General features: G+C 44.7%; 1 protein-coding gene across 4 annotated transcripts in view; it reads right to left on the reverse strand.

The window, feature by feature from the left end:
* Positions 1 to 8,189: 8,189 nt before the first annotated feature.
* The window catches only part of CD2AP (CD2 associated protein), a 62,339-nt gene continuing 55,423 nt past the window's right edge, over positions 8,190 to 15,105 (reverse strand). For all 4 annotated transcript variants that reach the window (XM_069975829.1, XM_069975828.1, XM_069975831.1 and 1 more), the window contains 4 exons: positions 14,841 to 14,942; positions 13,581 to 13,783; positions 13,139 to 13,202; positions 8,190 to 11,844 (listed from right to left, as the gene is read on the reverse strand). In XM_069975829.1, coding sequence (XP_069831930.1) covers positions 11,803 to 11,844; positions 13,139 to 13,202; positions 13,581 to 13,783; positions 14,841 to 14,942 — 411 coding nt within the window. In that variant the 3' untranslated portion in view covers positions 8,190 to 11,802. The remainder of the gene's footprint in view (positions 11,845 to 13,138; positions 13,203 to 13,580; positions 13,784 to 14,840; positions 14,943 to 15,105) is intronic.

Raw genomic sequence — 15,105 nt, forward strand, 5'->3', positions numbered from 1 at the left:
CAGATTTATAAATTACTTCAATCTCAAGTCTTCCAGTACTTATCAGCTGCTGTATGTCCTGCAGGAATTAGGGTAATCTTTCCGGACTGACACAGTGCTTTCTGCTGCCACCTCTGTCCATGTCAGGAACTGTCCAGAGCAGGAGAGGTTTTCTATGGGGATTTGCTGCTGCTCTGGACAGTTCCTGACTTGGCCAGAGAGGTCAGCAGAGAGCACTGTTTCTGAATGTAACTAAACAACACTTCCCGCAGGACATACAGCAGCTGATAACTATGGGAAGACTTGAGATTTTTAAATAGAAGTAAATTACAAATCTATATAACTTTCTGACACCAGTTGATTTGAAAGAATTTTTTTTTCCGCTGGGCAACCCCTTTAACCCCTTAAGGACAGAGCCTGAAATGGCCTTAAAGGGGTATTCCCCCCAAAATTATTTTTGCATTAATACGCTGCCCACCCGTAGCTTTTCATCTTTCCAATATACAGTTATTATAGATTCTGCAGTTTTGCTGTTATCCAGCTGCATTCACCCCCACGGAATGCATAGAATCATCAGACCTCAGTCCAACCCGACACGCTCCCTCTCCTGGCCCCCACCCTCGTGTCGGCATCACGTGTCCTCAGTCCCAGCACAGTGAAGTGACTGAGAACACTGATGGAGTGACTGCTGTTAGAGAGGGAGACAGTGATCAGCGCAGCTAACTAACAGCAGCCACCCGGTCACCCCCAGCCCAGAGCTCACCCCCTGTGTCCAGAGCCTCCCGGCGCACCGTCCAGCACTCACCCGCAGCACACAGCCCCCCGCCCCACAACCAACCGCCCCCCCCCCATCACCCGTGGCATCCCTCACTCACCCACAGCATAGCCCCTGCAATCGGCCGCGGCAAGCTCCGCCCCCCCGCAATCGCCCGCGGCAAGCTCCAACCCCCCCCTCCCCCCCCGCAATCGCCCGCGGAAAGCTCCGCCCCCGCAATCCCCCGCGACAAGCTCCGCCCCTCGCAATCGCCGGGTCACCACCAACTCAGCTCTGCTACACCGACACCGCCAACTCAGCTCTGCTATCTGCTACACCGCCAACTCAGCTCTGCTATCTGCTACACCGCCAACTCAGCTCTGCTATCTGCTACACCGCCAACTCAGCTCTGCTACACCGTCACCGCCAACTCAGCTCTGCTACACCGTCACCGCCAACTCAGCTCTGCTACACCGTAATCTCCAACTCAGCTTTGCTACACTGACACCACCAACTCAGCTCTGCTACACCGTCACCGCCAACTCAGCTCTGCTATCTGCTACACCGTCACCGCCAACTCAGCTCTGCTACACCGTCACCGCCAACTCAGCTCTGCTACACAGTCACCGCCAACTCAGCTCTGCTACACCGTCACCGCCAACTCAGCTCTGCTACACCGTAATCCCCAACTTAGCTCTGCTATCTGCTACACCTTCACCGCCAACTTAGCTCTGCTACACCGTCACGCCAACTCAGCTCTGCTACACAGTCACCGCCAACTCAGCTTTGCTACGCCGTCACCGCCAACGCAGCTCTGCTACACCGTAATCCCCAACTCAGCTCTGCTACAACGTCTTTTCTAACTCAGCTTTGCTACACCGACACCGCCATCTCAGCTCTGCTACACTGTCATCATCTCCTTCATTGTCTCAGCTCTGCTACTTCACCATCATCAGGCAGAAGCATTGCATGATGGGAAATGTAGTTTCCTATCTTGGATATAGATCGGCTTTTAGAAAAACTTGTAACTCAGGAACGGCAGCAGCTAGAAAGATGGGAGACGGCTCAAAATACTCAGAGGGACTTGGTGAGTAAGGCCAGCTAGGTTTGGGAGCATTACATTATTTTAGCTCTTGGGGAGAATACCCCTTTCTAGGACAGAGACAAATTTTATGAATTTGACCTGTGTCACTTTATTCATTAATAACTTCGGGATGCTTTTACCTATCCGGCTGATTCTGAGATTGTTTTCTCGTGACATATTGTACTTTACATTTCTGGTAAATTGGAGTCGATACTCATAACGAATCTTTATGAAAAAAACAAAATAACATGAAAAAATGCATTTTTCCAACTTTGGAACTTTTCTCCTTATACAGAAAATGGTTATGCCACATAAATTATATATTAAATAGCATTAGCAACATGTCTACTTTATGTTGGCGGCATTTATTAAACGATCTTTCATTTTTTTAGACAATAGGAAGCTTAAAACATTAGCAGCAATTTTCCAAATTTTCAGTAAAATTTCAAAATCAGATATTTTTAGGGACCTGTTCAGGTTTAAAGTGTCACTGTCGTGAATTTTTTTTTTGCAGAAATCAATAGTCCAGGCGATTTTAAGAAACTTTGTAATTGGGTTTATTATCCGAAAAATGCATTTTTATCCTGAAAAAGCAGTTTGAAGCTCTCCCCCTGTCTTCATTGTTCTCCTATGGAGAGAGCTAAAGAAAAGACCAAAACAGGACAACAAAGAGTTAATCTCCAAATCCCTCACCCGTTATCTCTTCTGACCATCACCAGTGACCTGTCTGAGCTCGGATTACAGCTGTCACCCAGCTCCGTGCCTGTAATCCTCTGTTATCTGCTTTCTGCTGCCGGCTAACTCCCTCCTTCCTCCTCCCCCCTCCCCTCTCCCTAGAACAGACAGGGGACGTCTCCTGCAACAAGTCACAATTTTCAGATTTTTCAGAGTGGATGAAAAAGAGGAAGGAGGGGGGGACCTGGGAAAAGGCTTTTTACATGCAGATAATGGCAGATTTGGCTAATAAACCCAATTACAAAGTTTCTTAAAATCGCCTGGACTATTGATTTCTGCAAAAAAAAAAAAAAAATACGACAGTGACTCTTTAAAGTATATTTGAGGGGCCTGTATGTTAGAAAGCCCCACAAAGCACCCCATTTCAGAAACTGCACCCCCCCCCCCCCCAAACTCTGCAAAAGCACATCCAGAAAGTTTTTTAACCCTTTAGGGGAGTCACAGAAATAAAAGCTAAGTGTGTAAGAAATTTGAAAATTTTAATTTTCTGTGCAGAGATTTTATTGTAATCCAATATCTTTCATAATTATAAACCTATTACTAGAGAAATGCACCCCAATATTTGTTGCCCCGTTTCTGCAGTTTATAGAAATACCACATATGTGACCCTATTGCGCTATTTGACGCAACCACAAGCCTCAGATATAAAGGAGCGCCTAGTGAATTTCAACGTCTCCATTATATTTGGTCATTTTTGACCGTACCACTTCAGGTTGGCAGAGGCTCTGGGGTGCCAAAACCTAAAAAACCATTTAGAAAACTACACCCCTCAAGGAATGTAACAAGGGGTGCGGTGAGCTTCTGGACCCCACAGGTGCTTCACAGATTTTCAGAACAATGTGGTGTAAAAAATTTAAAATTCAATTTTTTACACTAAAATGTTGTTCTAGCCTTCATTTTTCATTTTTACAAGGGGATAAAAAAAAAAAAACACCAAACATGTAGCGCAGTTTCTCCCGAGTACAGAAATACCCCACATGTGGACATAAAGTGCCAAGCGGGCGCAGGACGAGCCTCCAAAGGGAAAAAGCGCCAATTGGCCTTTAGAAGCTGAATTTCACTGGAAAGGATTTCAAGGGCCACGTCGCATTTACAGAGCCCTCGTGCTGCCAAGACACTGGAAACCCCCCACAAGTGACCCCATTCTGGAAACTACACCCCTTAAGGAATCTAACAAGGGGCACAGTGAGCATATGGACCCCACTGGTGACGGGCACAAATGTGGAACAATGTGACGTGAAAGGGAAAATTTTCATTTTTTTCACATTCACGGTACAAATGTGGTCGTCATCAAGGGGTCCATATCCTCACTGCACCCCTTGTTAGATTCCTTGAGGGGTGTAGTTTCCAGAATGGGGTCACTTGTGGGGGGTTTACAGTGTTTTGGCAGCATGAGGGCTCTGTAAATGCGACATGGCGTTCATCATCTATTCTGGCCAAATCCAACCTCCAAAATCCAAATGGCGCTCCTTCCCTTCGGAGGCTTGCCCTGCGCCCACATGGCGCTTTATGTCCACATGTGGGGTATTTACGGACTCGGGGGAAATTGCTCTACACATTTTGTGTGGGTTTTCTCTTTTAACCCCTTGTGAAAATGAAAAATTTAAGGCTAAACCAACATTATATTGTAAAAAATGTAATATTTCATTTTCACGCCACATTATTCCACATTTGTGCCCGTCACCAGTGGGGTCCATATGCTGACTACACCCCTTGTTACATTCCCTGAGGGGTGTAGTTTCCATAATGGGGTCACTTGTTGGGGGTTCAACTGTCTTGGCAACACAGGGGCCTTTCAAATGCAAAATGGCCTTTGAAATCCATTCCAGCCAAATCCAGCCTCCAAAAACCAAATGGCGCTCCTTCCCTCCGGAGGCTTACCCTGCACCCCCATGGCGCTTTATGTCCACATGTGGGGTATTTCCGTACTCAGGGAAAATTGCTCTACACATTTTGTGTTTTTTTTTATCTTTTAACCCCTTGTGAAAATAAAAAATCAAGACAAGATCAATGATTTAGTGTAAAAATTAAACATTTTTTACACTAAATGTTGGTCTAGTCTTGATTTTTTTCCATTTCCACAAGGGTTTAAAAAATAAAATGAACGCAAAACATGTAGGGTAATTTCCCCTGAGTATGAAAATACCCCACATGTGGGCATAATGTGCCATATGGGCACAGGGCAAGCCACCAAAGGGACAGAGCGCGATTTTGAGTCTGGAATGGAGGATGGAGGCCATGTCGCAATTACACAGCCCCTGTGCTGCCAAGACAGTAGAAACCCCCCACAAGTGACCCAATTCTGGAAACTACACCCCATAAGGAATCTAACAAGGGGTGCAGTGATCATCTGGACCTCACTGGTGTCGGGCACACATGTAGAACATGTGCCGTTTCACGTCCCAAATGTGGCTGTCACCAGGGAAAATGGTGTCCTTCCTGATCCCCCTGTTACACCACACTCTGCACTTCTTCTGGGGTCTCCTGTTTTCCAGTGTGGGGGACGTCACCTGGAAAATGTTGTCCTGGTGCGATACGGGGTCCTTCATATCCAGAAGCGCTGGGTCCGCTTCATGGCTGCTAAATATTAGGGCTTTATTACGGCTTCTGATATTTTTGGATTGTGCCGCAGTTCGCAGGATCAGTTCCCGAACGATCTTCCCTCTAACTCCGAGAAAGGGGAGGAGGGGGGGGGGATCTGGGGGCTGGATTCTGGTGTCCCTTCCTTCATACACTCTAAGGGTACGTGCACACTGCGGAATGGTGAAGGATAACCCTTTGTGTATTCCGCAGCTGGCACTCGCTGGCGGACTGATGCAGGCGCGCGTCTCCGCTCGTGTCACACTCCATTCTATGCACGGGCGGATTCCACCCTCTGTTCAAAGAATGAACGTGTTCATTCTTTGGACAGACAATGGAATCGGCCCGTGCATAGGATGGAGTCTATGACACGGGTGGAGACATGCGCCTCCATCAGTCCGCCGGTGGGTGCCAGCTGCGGAATACACAAAGGGTTATCCTTCGCCATTCCGCAGTGTGCACGTACCCTAAATCTGTAAGAGTACCCTGAGGTACTGTCACAGAGTTTGTAGAATTTCACAACATACCGTCATCTCTTATTGGGACAGTACTGGCGGAAAAGACGTGTCTGGGGGGCAGCGTACGCTACGCTACCCCCAGACACGTCACTGGATGATGAGGATAAGGATGAATGGAGGAAAGAAGGATCCCCCCATTCATCCTCACTGGCTGTTTCAGTGTCGAAGGCAATAATAGCGTATGCGTCCGACGCCGAAAACACCCTGGGGGCCATCTTCATATGGGGACTAGTATATGGGGTATGTAAATGTGTAGTGGTGTAGTGTAAAACTTTCATGTAATGTAGTGTTTTTTAAAAAAATTTTTTTTTGACAGTAAGAAAAAATATACCCACGCCAATAAAGGAGCTGCTGATAAATGCCGCACTTATGTGCAGCACTTAGCAGCAGCCAGTGGTGGTAGGATATAGCGGGGAAAAAACGCCCCTACGGCAAAAAGGAGGAGTTGCTGATCAGCGGCATACTTACGTGCGATGCTGATCAGCACTCAGCAGCGTTAGGGCGCAAAAAAAGGGGGGGGAAAATTGAGAAAAAAAAAAATCTTTTTAACTCAAAGCAACTGATCAGTGAATAATATTCACTGATCAGCCGCTAGGGGGCAGTAGAATGGATGACCCGGAAAGCTGTCTGTATGGGAGACGGCCCCTTTAGCCTCTGCTAAACTGCAAACTCGCAGCGGGAAATCCTCTGCGGATCCGGTACATGTGAAGCTACTCTCAAGGGGTTATCCAGCGCTTCAAAAAATAGCCACCACTCTTGTCTCCAGGTCAGGTGTGGTTTGCAATTAAGCTACATTCACTTCAATGGAACTGAGTTTCAAATCCCACCCAAACTGGAGACAAGAGTGAAGCAAAAGTGGCCATGTTTTTGTAGCACTGGATAACCCCTTTAAGAATCGGTGCAAACAGGACCTCCCATCCTGGGATGTATGTGCTGGCCCAGTTCAGTAGAAAAAAGGTAAAATGGCTACAGGAAAATATGAGCATTATGGCCTCCTGTCCTGTAGTCTTTTTCAGATTTGGCAACTTGGACTCCCTAAGGTGGCATCCAACTTCTGCAGCCGCTGGGAGTCAAATGCACAGTGTTCTGCTTCGGATAAATTGCTAAAACTGAACAGTTCAGCAAGTCCCCTGAACACTAGTCCTGGGATGTAGGTGCTGGTCCAATCCAGTGCCATCGAAGAGAGGTTTTCCCATGAGTGACCTTGATTATTCTAACAAGCTACAGCCCTGCCCAATGTATACGGAAATGATTGAGATCAGGAATCATTCACGCAGAAACCCAGACAGCTCCAGAGGACAAGTGTCTCCATGACGAGTCTCAGGCGCCGGAGCCATCACTCGGACGTCTCTGACTTGTCACTTATTTGGCTTTTAGGGACAGAGTCTTGGCAGATGAAGGGTGATGAGATGTCGGTAGGAAAAAGCTGCAGTTTTCATACTTTTCATGGACTTGGAAGATGCACAGGCTGATCATTCTATTTCTTGGATTTGGAGACAGCCACGTGGAGGACATCTAGTGGTGGTGAGCAGCATAACAATACAACCCAAACTATAATAAATATACCACGCCGAGAGAGTATATAAGGCAATAGACATTGTAGAAGCATGGACCAAACTGGACCAAGCTGGCAAATCTTCATCTCAGAACATAGAGCCGGCCGGCCTGGAGTCTCTGTACAGGCCCAGGGAATCGCTCTCATCGTATTATACACATGGATGGTACATTTTCTATATAGGATGAAAGGTGACTGCCATCAATTACAGCTGTAACACAATGCCAATATAGTATTGCTATATACACTGCATAGATGAGTGACAGACATAAGCCCAATAACAGTTCTATATAAGGGTCCATTTACACAGAAAGATTATCTGCCAAAGATTTGAAGCCAAAGCCAGAAACAGACTATAAACAGAGCTCAGGTCATGAAGGAAAGCCTGAGATTTCTCCTCTTTTTAAAATCCATTCCTGGCTTTGGCTTCAGATCTTTGGCAGATAATCTCTGTGAAAACAGACCCTAATAAAGGGGTATTCTGACACAAATTATTGTGTCTGGTACTGCAGGTGAAGCCAATGCAAGTGAATAGGGCCAGGCTCCTCTGTAAGGGTACATGCACACTACGGAGTCCCCGTCGTGGACTCAGGCGTCCGCGTGTACCTCCACCTATGTCATAGACTCTATTCTATGCATAGAATGGATTCTGACACGGACGGAGACACGTGCGGCCGCCAGAGTCTGCGAGTGGGTGCAAACGGGTTTTCCATCGCCATTCTGTAGTGTGCACGTACCACCCATGTCCTCAGGTTGTGTGTAGTATTACAATTTCGCTCCATTTACTTCAATGGGGCCAAGTACCTTTAACATAAAAGTTACCACCTATCTGGAATTGACCCATAGAGGAGCAAAATGTGAGTATTTTAGAAATTTCATTGGTGGTCCTGGGGGTCAGGAATAACCATCCCAGGATGGAGAAAGATACAGCAGGACATGGATGAAGAATCTGGGAGAAAGACTTAAAAAGATGACGAGAGACAATGGTGGAAAATTTCCTCATTTTATTACCTGCCCTGAAAGCATGCATTATATTACAGCACCTGTAAACAGTCAATTCAATGCGCTGACATAAGCAGCTTTGTGGGATCTGGAATGTTGAGTATTAACGCTTGATAGAGTTGACATAAGAACGGACATTAATGTGACACCTCCGGCGGCTGGAAACATTCATAGCAGCTTACAAGAATTACTTCAGCCATCATTCCCCATTGCACTTGTATCAAATTTATTGCTACATGAAAAAAAGGCCAATAAATCCCATAGAACCATCATTACTATACTGATTGTCTACATGGAGATTCCGCTCTATGGAACCTTCCTGAGCAGCAACCTGGGGACTACAAATCCCAGCCAGGCTGACAACACTTGTAGTCCCTGCAGGCCAGCTCAGCCTTGTTTGACATCACAGACCCCCTGACCCTGGATAGCTAGGGGCCATACTGATTTTTATTACAGAACAATAATGCAGAAAATTAAAAAAAATCCCCAATAAATCTAAATCTTGCGCCATTTCTTTCATAGTATCTGCTGTTTTTCTGAGCTACAATACCTCTGCATAGATGGAGATAAACTGTAAGATTTTTACTTTATGCTGCCACCTCTAGAGGGAGCTATATATCACAGTATTAAGTGAGCTCCCCCTAGTGGTGACAGCTGGAAGCCAGAAAGGGATATTTCCATGATTATTCCCTACAAATCACCAGAAGAGGGGCGCCTTGTCCACCAAGCAATATAGCATATGCAATAATGCTCCAGCGGTTTGCTGTGGGTTGAACAAAGATAGCAGAGTTCAAGTTTCATAGGGATTCCCAGAGGTTGGAACCCCATCTATCATACTTATAAGTGATAACATCTTGGGACTCTAGGTCTATGCAGAAGGTTTGGAGCTTTGTATCAGCACAGAATTATGAATCTAATAATAAGGTTATAGTGACATGTCAGAAGGTTTGAGCAATGGGGGGGGTCAGGTGTAGAGACCCCATGACTGCTGAAAACCAAGACTTTCTATTAATCTATACACTGTTCGCCTAGCTAGGTGCTTGTGCTTTCAGTGTTCGAAGGACTCTCCACAACCCAGCCCCCCACATATCAAAATCTATAACACGGCCAATAAAGCTGCCATTAAAGCTTGAATATAGCACAAGATCTTTGTACCTACTTGACAGAAGATTTAAACTTACTGGGGGTGGACACGTGAACACAGAGGCTGATCTCATATGGGTGTAAGAGACATAAAAAAAATACAAATCAGACAAGACATTGATAACCATCCCCCCCCCCCCCATATAGACAACCACACATAAGAAAACTGGTGAAAAAAGAACAATGTTCTTGGCTGCAGATTTACTTTTTTTTTTTTGTAAAATATACATATTTCTATATCTCAATGAAGTGGGAATAAATGAATGTACACTCATTATCAAGAAAGGGTTTAAAAAGGTATAAAGTATTGCATAGTGCTAAACAGTCTCTGATCGGCCCGGCGTATAAAAACGGCCACATTTTAGAGGGGCTGATCTGGTCTTTACAAAGGAAGGGGAAGGAACTGAATGGGTGGAATGAGATTTGTAGGTGAATTGGGGAATAATCCAGTGTAAGTGCAATGCTCCTACCCGAGTGCGTATGTCAGGAGATGGTGGCCGTGCAGGGGCCAGGCGCTCAAAAGGTTAATACAGTAGGAGCATCAAGCATCTTCTATACAGGTCCTATTATCATCCATTCCTTATTGTCTTCACAATCTTTGCTTGCTGTAAACCAGGGGAGGGGAACCTACGGCCCTTTACCTGTTGCAAAACTACAATTCCCATCATGCCTGGACAGTCTTTGGCTATCCACGCATAATGGAAATTGTAGTTTTTCATTAGCTGGAAGGCCGAAGGTTCCCCATCCCTGCTGTAAATCACAGACATGTCAAATGTTTTTATCGGTTAGGGTCTTAGTACTGAGATCTCCACCAATCACTAGATACAGTTAGGAAAAGCACTCAGCAGCGGACTACACTCCCCAGCTCAGCGCTCAAGCAGACTCATTGCAGGAGGTAGAGTCCATAGATGTGTGCCTCTCCAGAGTTTATTTGGGGGGGGGGGGTTTGGGGGGTCTTAGTTCTAAGACCTCCGACTGCGCTAATTTTTTGTACTCCCCTTGTCATGTGATACAAGACAGAACCGTATTGTATTGTGTGTCAATCGCCTCACCAGTATAAATAATGGATGTCTGCATTTAGTGACAGCAAGCAGAGATCTTAAAACCTGTGAGCTTAAAGGGGAAGAAGCACAGCAAAAACAGCACTACCCCTGTCTTCAGGTTGTGAGTGGTATTACAATTCATCTTAATTCATGTCAATAGAACGAAGCTGCAAAACCCACTTCCAACCTGACGACATGGGTGGTGAGGTCTTTCGAAGAAACGGTCTGGACAACCCCTTTAATAGAGGAAACAATACTGTATAGAAAGACAGCGAGGCAGAACAGACCTGTGTCACTGTATCACTCTCTCTCTCAGCCCTCACAGGTTAACCCTATAGTGCAGAGGTGCACAACCTGCAGTCCTCCAGCTGTTGAAAAACTACAGTTCCCATCATGCGTGGACACCCTTCGTTTATCCAGGCATGGTGGGAATTGAAGTTTTGTGACAGCTGTTGTGCCCCCTTGCTGTATGGCCACCTCCCTGTTTAAGGTTAGGGCTATAGGGTGACTATGGCTGAGGAGTCACCATGTCGTGCCATATCACAATGTGGTTGTGTTGTGGCTGCCAAGTTGCGTTCAATGCAAATCCATCCTGTTGCGTCGCGCTAACTTGGATATTGCAACACAACCACATTTCGGCAGCATAACACATGGATCTCTGGTCACATGACACAAGTCCTGGCCAAAGCCGCCATGTAGCGCTAACCTGTAGCGTAAACCATCTCAGACAGACGCACTCCAACACGATCCCTTGTATATATCCTAGTGCAAGTGACTTGATGTCCAGGTATATAGAATTTTTTTTTTCTTTTTTTAAAAATGCATATATGAGATGCTTCCAACATACAGTATATTAACATATAACTATTCCATATAAATCTAATTATACACAGCTTGTTATTAATACTCGAGCTGTGCGCAGGCACAACCGTGGGCGATTCTGGGTAAGAAAAGCTAAAAATATACAAAAAAAAAAAATCAATATATTTCCCTTTCCAAGTATAGGAAAATATCAGCTAGCGATGATCTAAGGCTATTGGAGAACCCTGATAGGACTATATTACACATCATTTGCAGACATCCCCTTATTCAGAGCATAGACATAGGTTTCTTTTATAAAATTACAATTATAAGTATTTAATAAAAGTCTGATACACAAATCCCTCTCTTTACATACAAGTTCAGTAGTATATTCAAGCAAACCCAGTTATGCACAGGAGGGTCGCGCTTCCAGCACAGTAAGAAGTTAAGGCCCCTTTTATCTTATTGGCAAAAAAAGGAAAAAAAATTGTCCTCTGAAAAAAAAAAAAAAAAATCTCTGTATAACGTAATAAGTTTAATCATGCTTCGGTAGAGGTGAGAGAACAGATTATTAAATATAAGGAGTGAGGATGCAGGAACCGGGCGCCTCACGACAACTGTACGGCCTTCTTCAGCTTGTCGATTTCACTCTGTGGGGAGAAAACAAGAAAAAAGTTACTGTAGTAAAACTTAAAGGGGTATTCCCCCCAAGAGCTAAGAAAATAAAATTCCCCTAAATCTAGCTGGACTCACTCCCCAAGTCCCCCTGAGTATTTTGAGCCATCTCCTGTCTCTAGCTGCCGCCATTCCTGAGTTACAAGTTTTTCTAAAGGCGCTGGCAGGGAAACTGCATTTCCCATCATGCATTGCTTCTCCCTGATGAGCTGATGATGTAACAGAGCTGGTGATGTTGGGGGGGGGGGCTCCACTCACCTCTGCTACATCACAGACTCAGCAGGGCTGGAGCTGACGTATCTCTGCAATGTCTGAAAGAACACACTCTTCACTGCTGCCGCGGGCTGTCGGCTATGTTGTGGGACCGGGGGGAGGGGGGGCGTTATGCGGGGGTGCCGCGGGCGGCCGGCTATGTTGTGAGATGGGGGTGGGGGGTGCCGCGGGTGAGATGCGGGGGCGGCAGGACACTGCCAGTAGAGGCCACTACAGGCAAAATGTATAGTTGGCCAGATCCTTCTCTGCTAACAGATGGGTGATGCTGGTTTCTGAAACCAATATAAGTTGTTGAGATGAAAAGATACTTTAAAAAGAGGCTATTCCACTTCTTCCAGAAACAGTCCTCAGTTTGGTTCTGGGTTTACAGCTCGGTGCCACTGAAGGACAAGGACAGGAGTGGCGCTGTTTTTTTTTTTACAAGAAAGTAGCTGTTCTTTCTCTCATCCTGGATAACCCCTGGCACACATCTGCAACTCTGCACAATATAGGGCCCACTGTATTCTATGGGCCAGTGCACATGACTGTAGATTCCAAAGTCCATGCATTTTCTTGGAGCCCAGATAGTAAAAAACAGATATGCTATTATATGGACTGTATCTGCAGTTCGAAACTTCTATTGGCCTCCCAGTCCGTGACTGCAGACCGCCTAGGGGTGACACTCTGAGCTGTCTGTGCCCTATAGATCTGTGCTGGCCTATAACCACCTTGTATTTACTAGAACATGAATTATTTGCCATTGATATCCATGTAGAAAAGCAGAGCATCAGTCCCACCTCTGACAATGGGGATAAGTCTTGTGTGGAACTGCAGGGTATCACTGGCACATCCGCAGCATTATCCAGAGAGCGTCTGCTGGATTTACCACAGGTACAATGGGGATAAATCTTGTGTGGAACTGCAGGGTATTACTGCTGGATTTACCACAGGTACAGCAATGTGTGAACATAACCTTATGATCTATAAGGAAGCATGCAGACCGTACAAGCCACTCACTTCTAAACTGCTCCGCAGCATTCTTTCCTCTTCTAAATCTTTCTTTATTTTATCCAGCTCATTCCTAGGGGGAAAAAAGTGTAAAAGTGCATAAAAACAGAAGTCTCTGGGGAAAAGGGCAAATTGTATCACATGAATCCTAATATTTAAAAAATAAAAATACATAAAATAATAAGTAAAGCTCAAAAATAAATTATACACAAATAAATAAATAAATAAATAAATATAAAAAGTAAGAAACTAACAATTAAACAAAGAAAATATATTACTCTCCCCCAGGGGAGGAAGAGGGTGAAGCTGCAGGTAAGTGCAGGAGGACAGACAATGGCTGTCACAACTATTGCTCCCCCTGTACAACATTCCAGTAACACTTCTCACTGTATATACACACAGTGTTCCCCTCTATATTATGCAGGAGGATATAGCAGACAGCACTAGGTACCTATGTTCTTTCCTGAGTGCGTCCACTACTGTTAGCAGCTCGCTCATCTGGGCTCTGAGCTCCTCTATCTCGCTCTTTTTTCCATCCAGATCATCAAGTTTTGGTTTGACGTCCACAATGACAGGACTCATAGGGCTGACGATGGGTTTGGACAGAATGGATATGGGTGAGAATACAGGCATGGGCGCTGCAGTCACTGATGGCTGGAAAGAAAAAGACAGGTCCGTTATATGACGTCCAACTGACATCGACACATGTGACACACAAGATAGCAGCCAAGGCTCGACTGTCTGACAGCTTTGTCTCCCAGTGGCCCGATGACTGGACAGATGGGGTAACCTGCTGTCAGAATGCCCTGGCTGTAGTTTATCTACATGAGGAAAAATGGATCGGCCTGTTAACGTATATGGGCAGATCCTTCTCCCCCAGTACATCATCTTCTCTTTAGGAAAAGTTTGGGGGCCCGCAATACACATTAGATAGTCGGCCAGCTACTATATTTTTTTTTTAAAAAGGCAGGTTAGGCTGAGTTCACACTATGTTTTTGCAATCTGTTATTTTGCAAAAAAAAAAAAAAAAAAAAAAAAAAAAAGGATGAAAAACAGATAGAAAAACAGATGCAGCTGTGTGCATCCGTTTTTTCATTTACTTGCTATATATATATATATATATATATATATATATATATATATATGCAAAAAAGGGGGTCCGTGGAGCCTCGGTTACGAGTCTCAAAACACGGGAATAGCCAGATATCCCTCTCTCCAGAGAAGGAAGCCCATTGCCATATATATATTTATAAAACGCATCAAAACACATTTTTGTGTCCGTCAAAAAGAACAGATCCGTTTGTTTTTTTTTGGTGTATTATATATATATATATATATATATATATATATAATGGAAATCAATGGAAAAACAGATGCACCAAGTTAAAAAAAAACGGATTGCAAAAGCGTAGTGTGAACCCAGCCTTATGCTGACATGTGTGTAATGTGTCAGTGATCAGAGTGGAGATCTAAGCACATCCATTGATCAGAAACATAAATTCATATATATACATCGTGACATAAGTGCTTGATAAATGACCAATCCTCTTGATCTGCATAATAAAGTCCATAATCCTCAAAAACATAATTCATGATCATTCCATGGTATAATCCAATCACATCACGGTTATGGGAGGAGGCCGACACTCATATACACATATATATATATATATATATATATATATGTGACTCTGAACATATGGCTGGTTACCTTCTTTACTTCCGGCGTCAGTGGTTTGGCACTTTCCTCCTCCTCCTCATGAAGATGATGATGATGTTGTACCTTTTGGTCCTCAATCAAGTCTTTAGTTTTCTACAAGAAACCAAAAGTAAGTTGAAGGCTATTCTCTCATTATCAGCTAATAGTAGCTATGTATTGTAGAGGGGGGCGGGGTAGAGATGAGAATTATCCAAGATTAGACTAAAACACAGCTACTTTCTTGCAAAAGGAACGCCACCCTTGACCTCAGGTTGTG

Source organism: Dendropsophus ebraccatus, chromosome 6 (assembly GCF_027789765.1).
Source record: "Dendropsophus ebraccatus isolate aDenEbr1 chromosome 6, aDenEbr1.pat, whole genome shotgun sequence".
NCBI classification, from domain to species: Eukaryota; Metazoa; Chordata; class Amphibia; order Anura; family Hylidae; genus Dendropsophus; species Dendropsophus ebraccatus.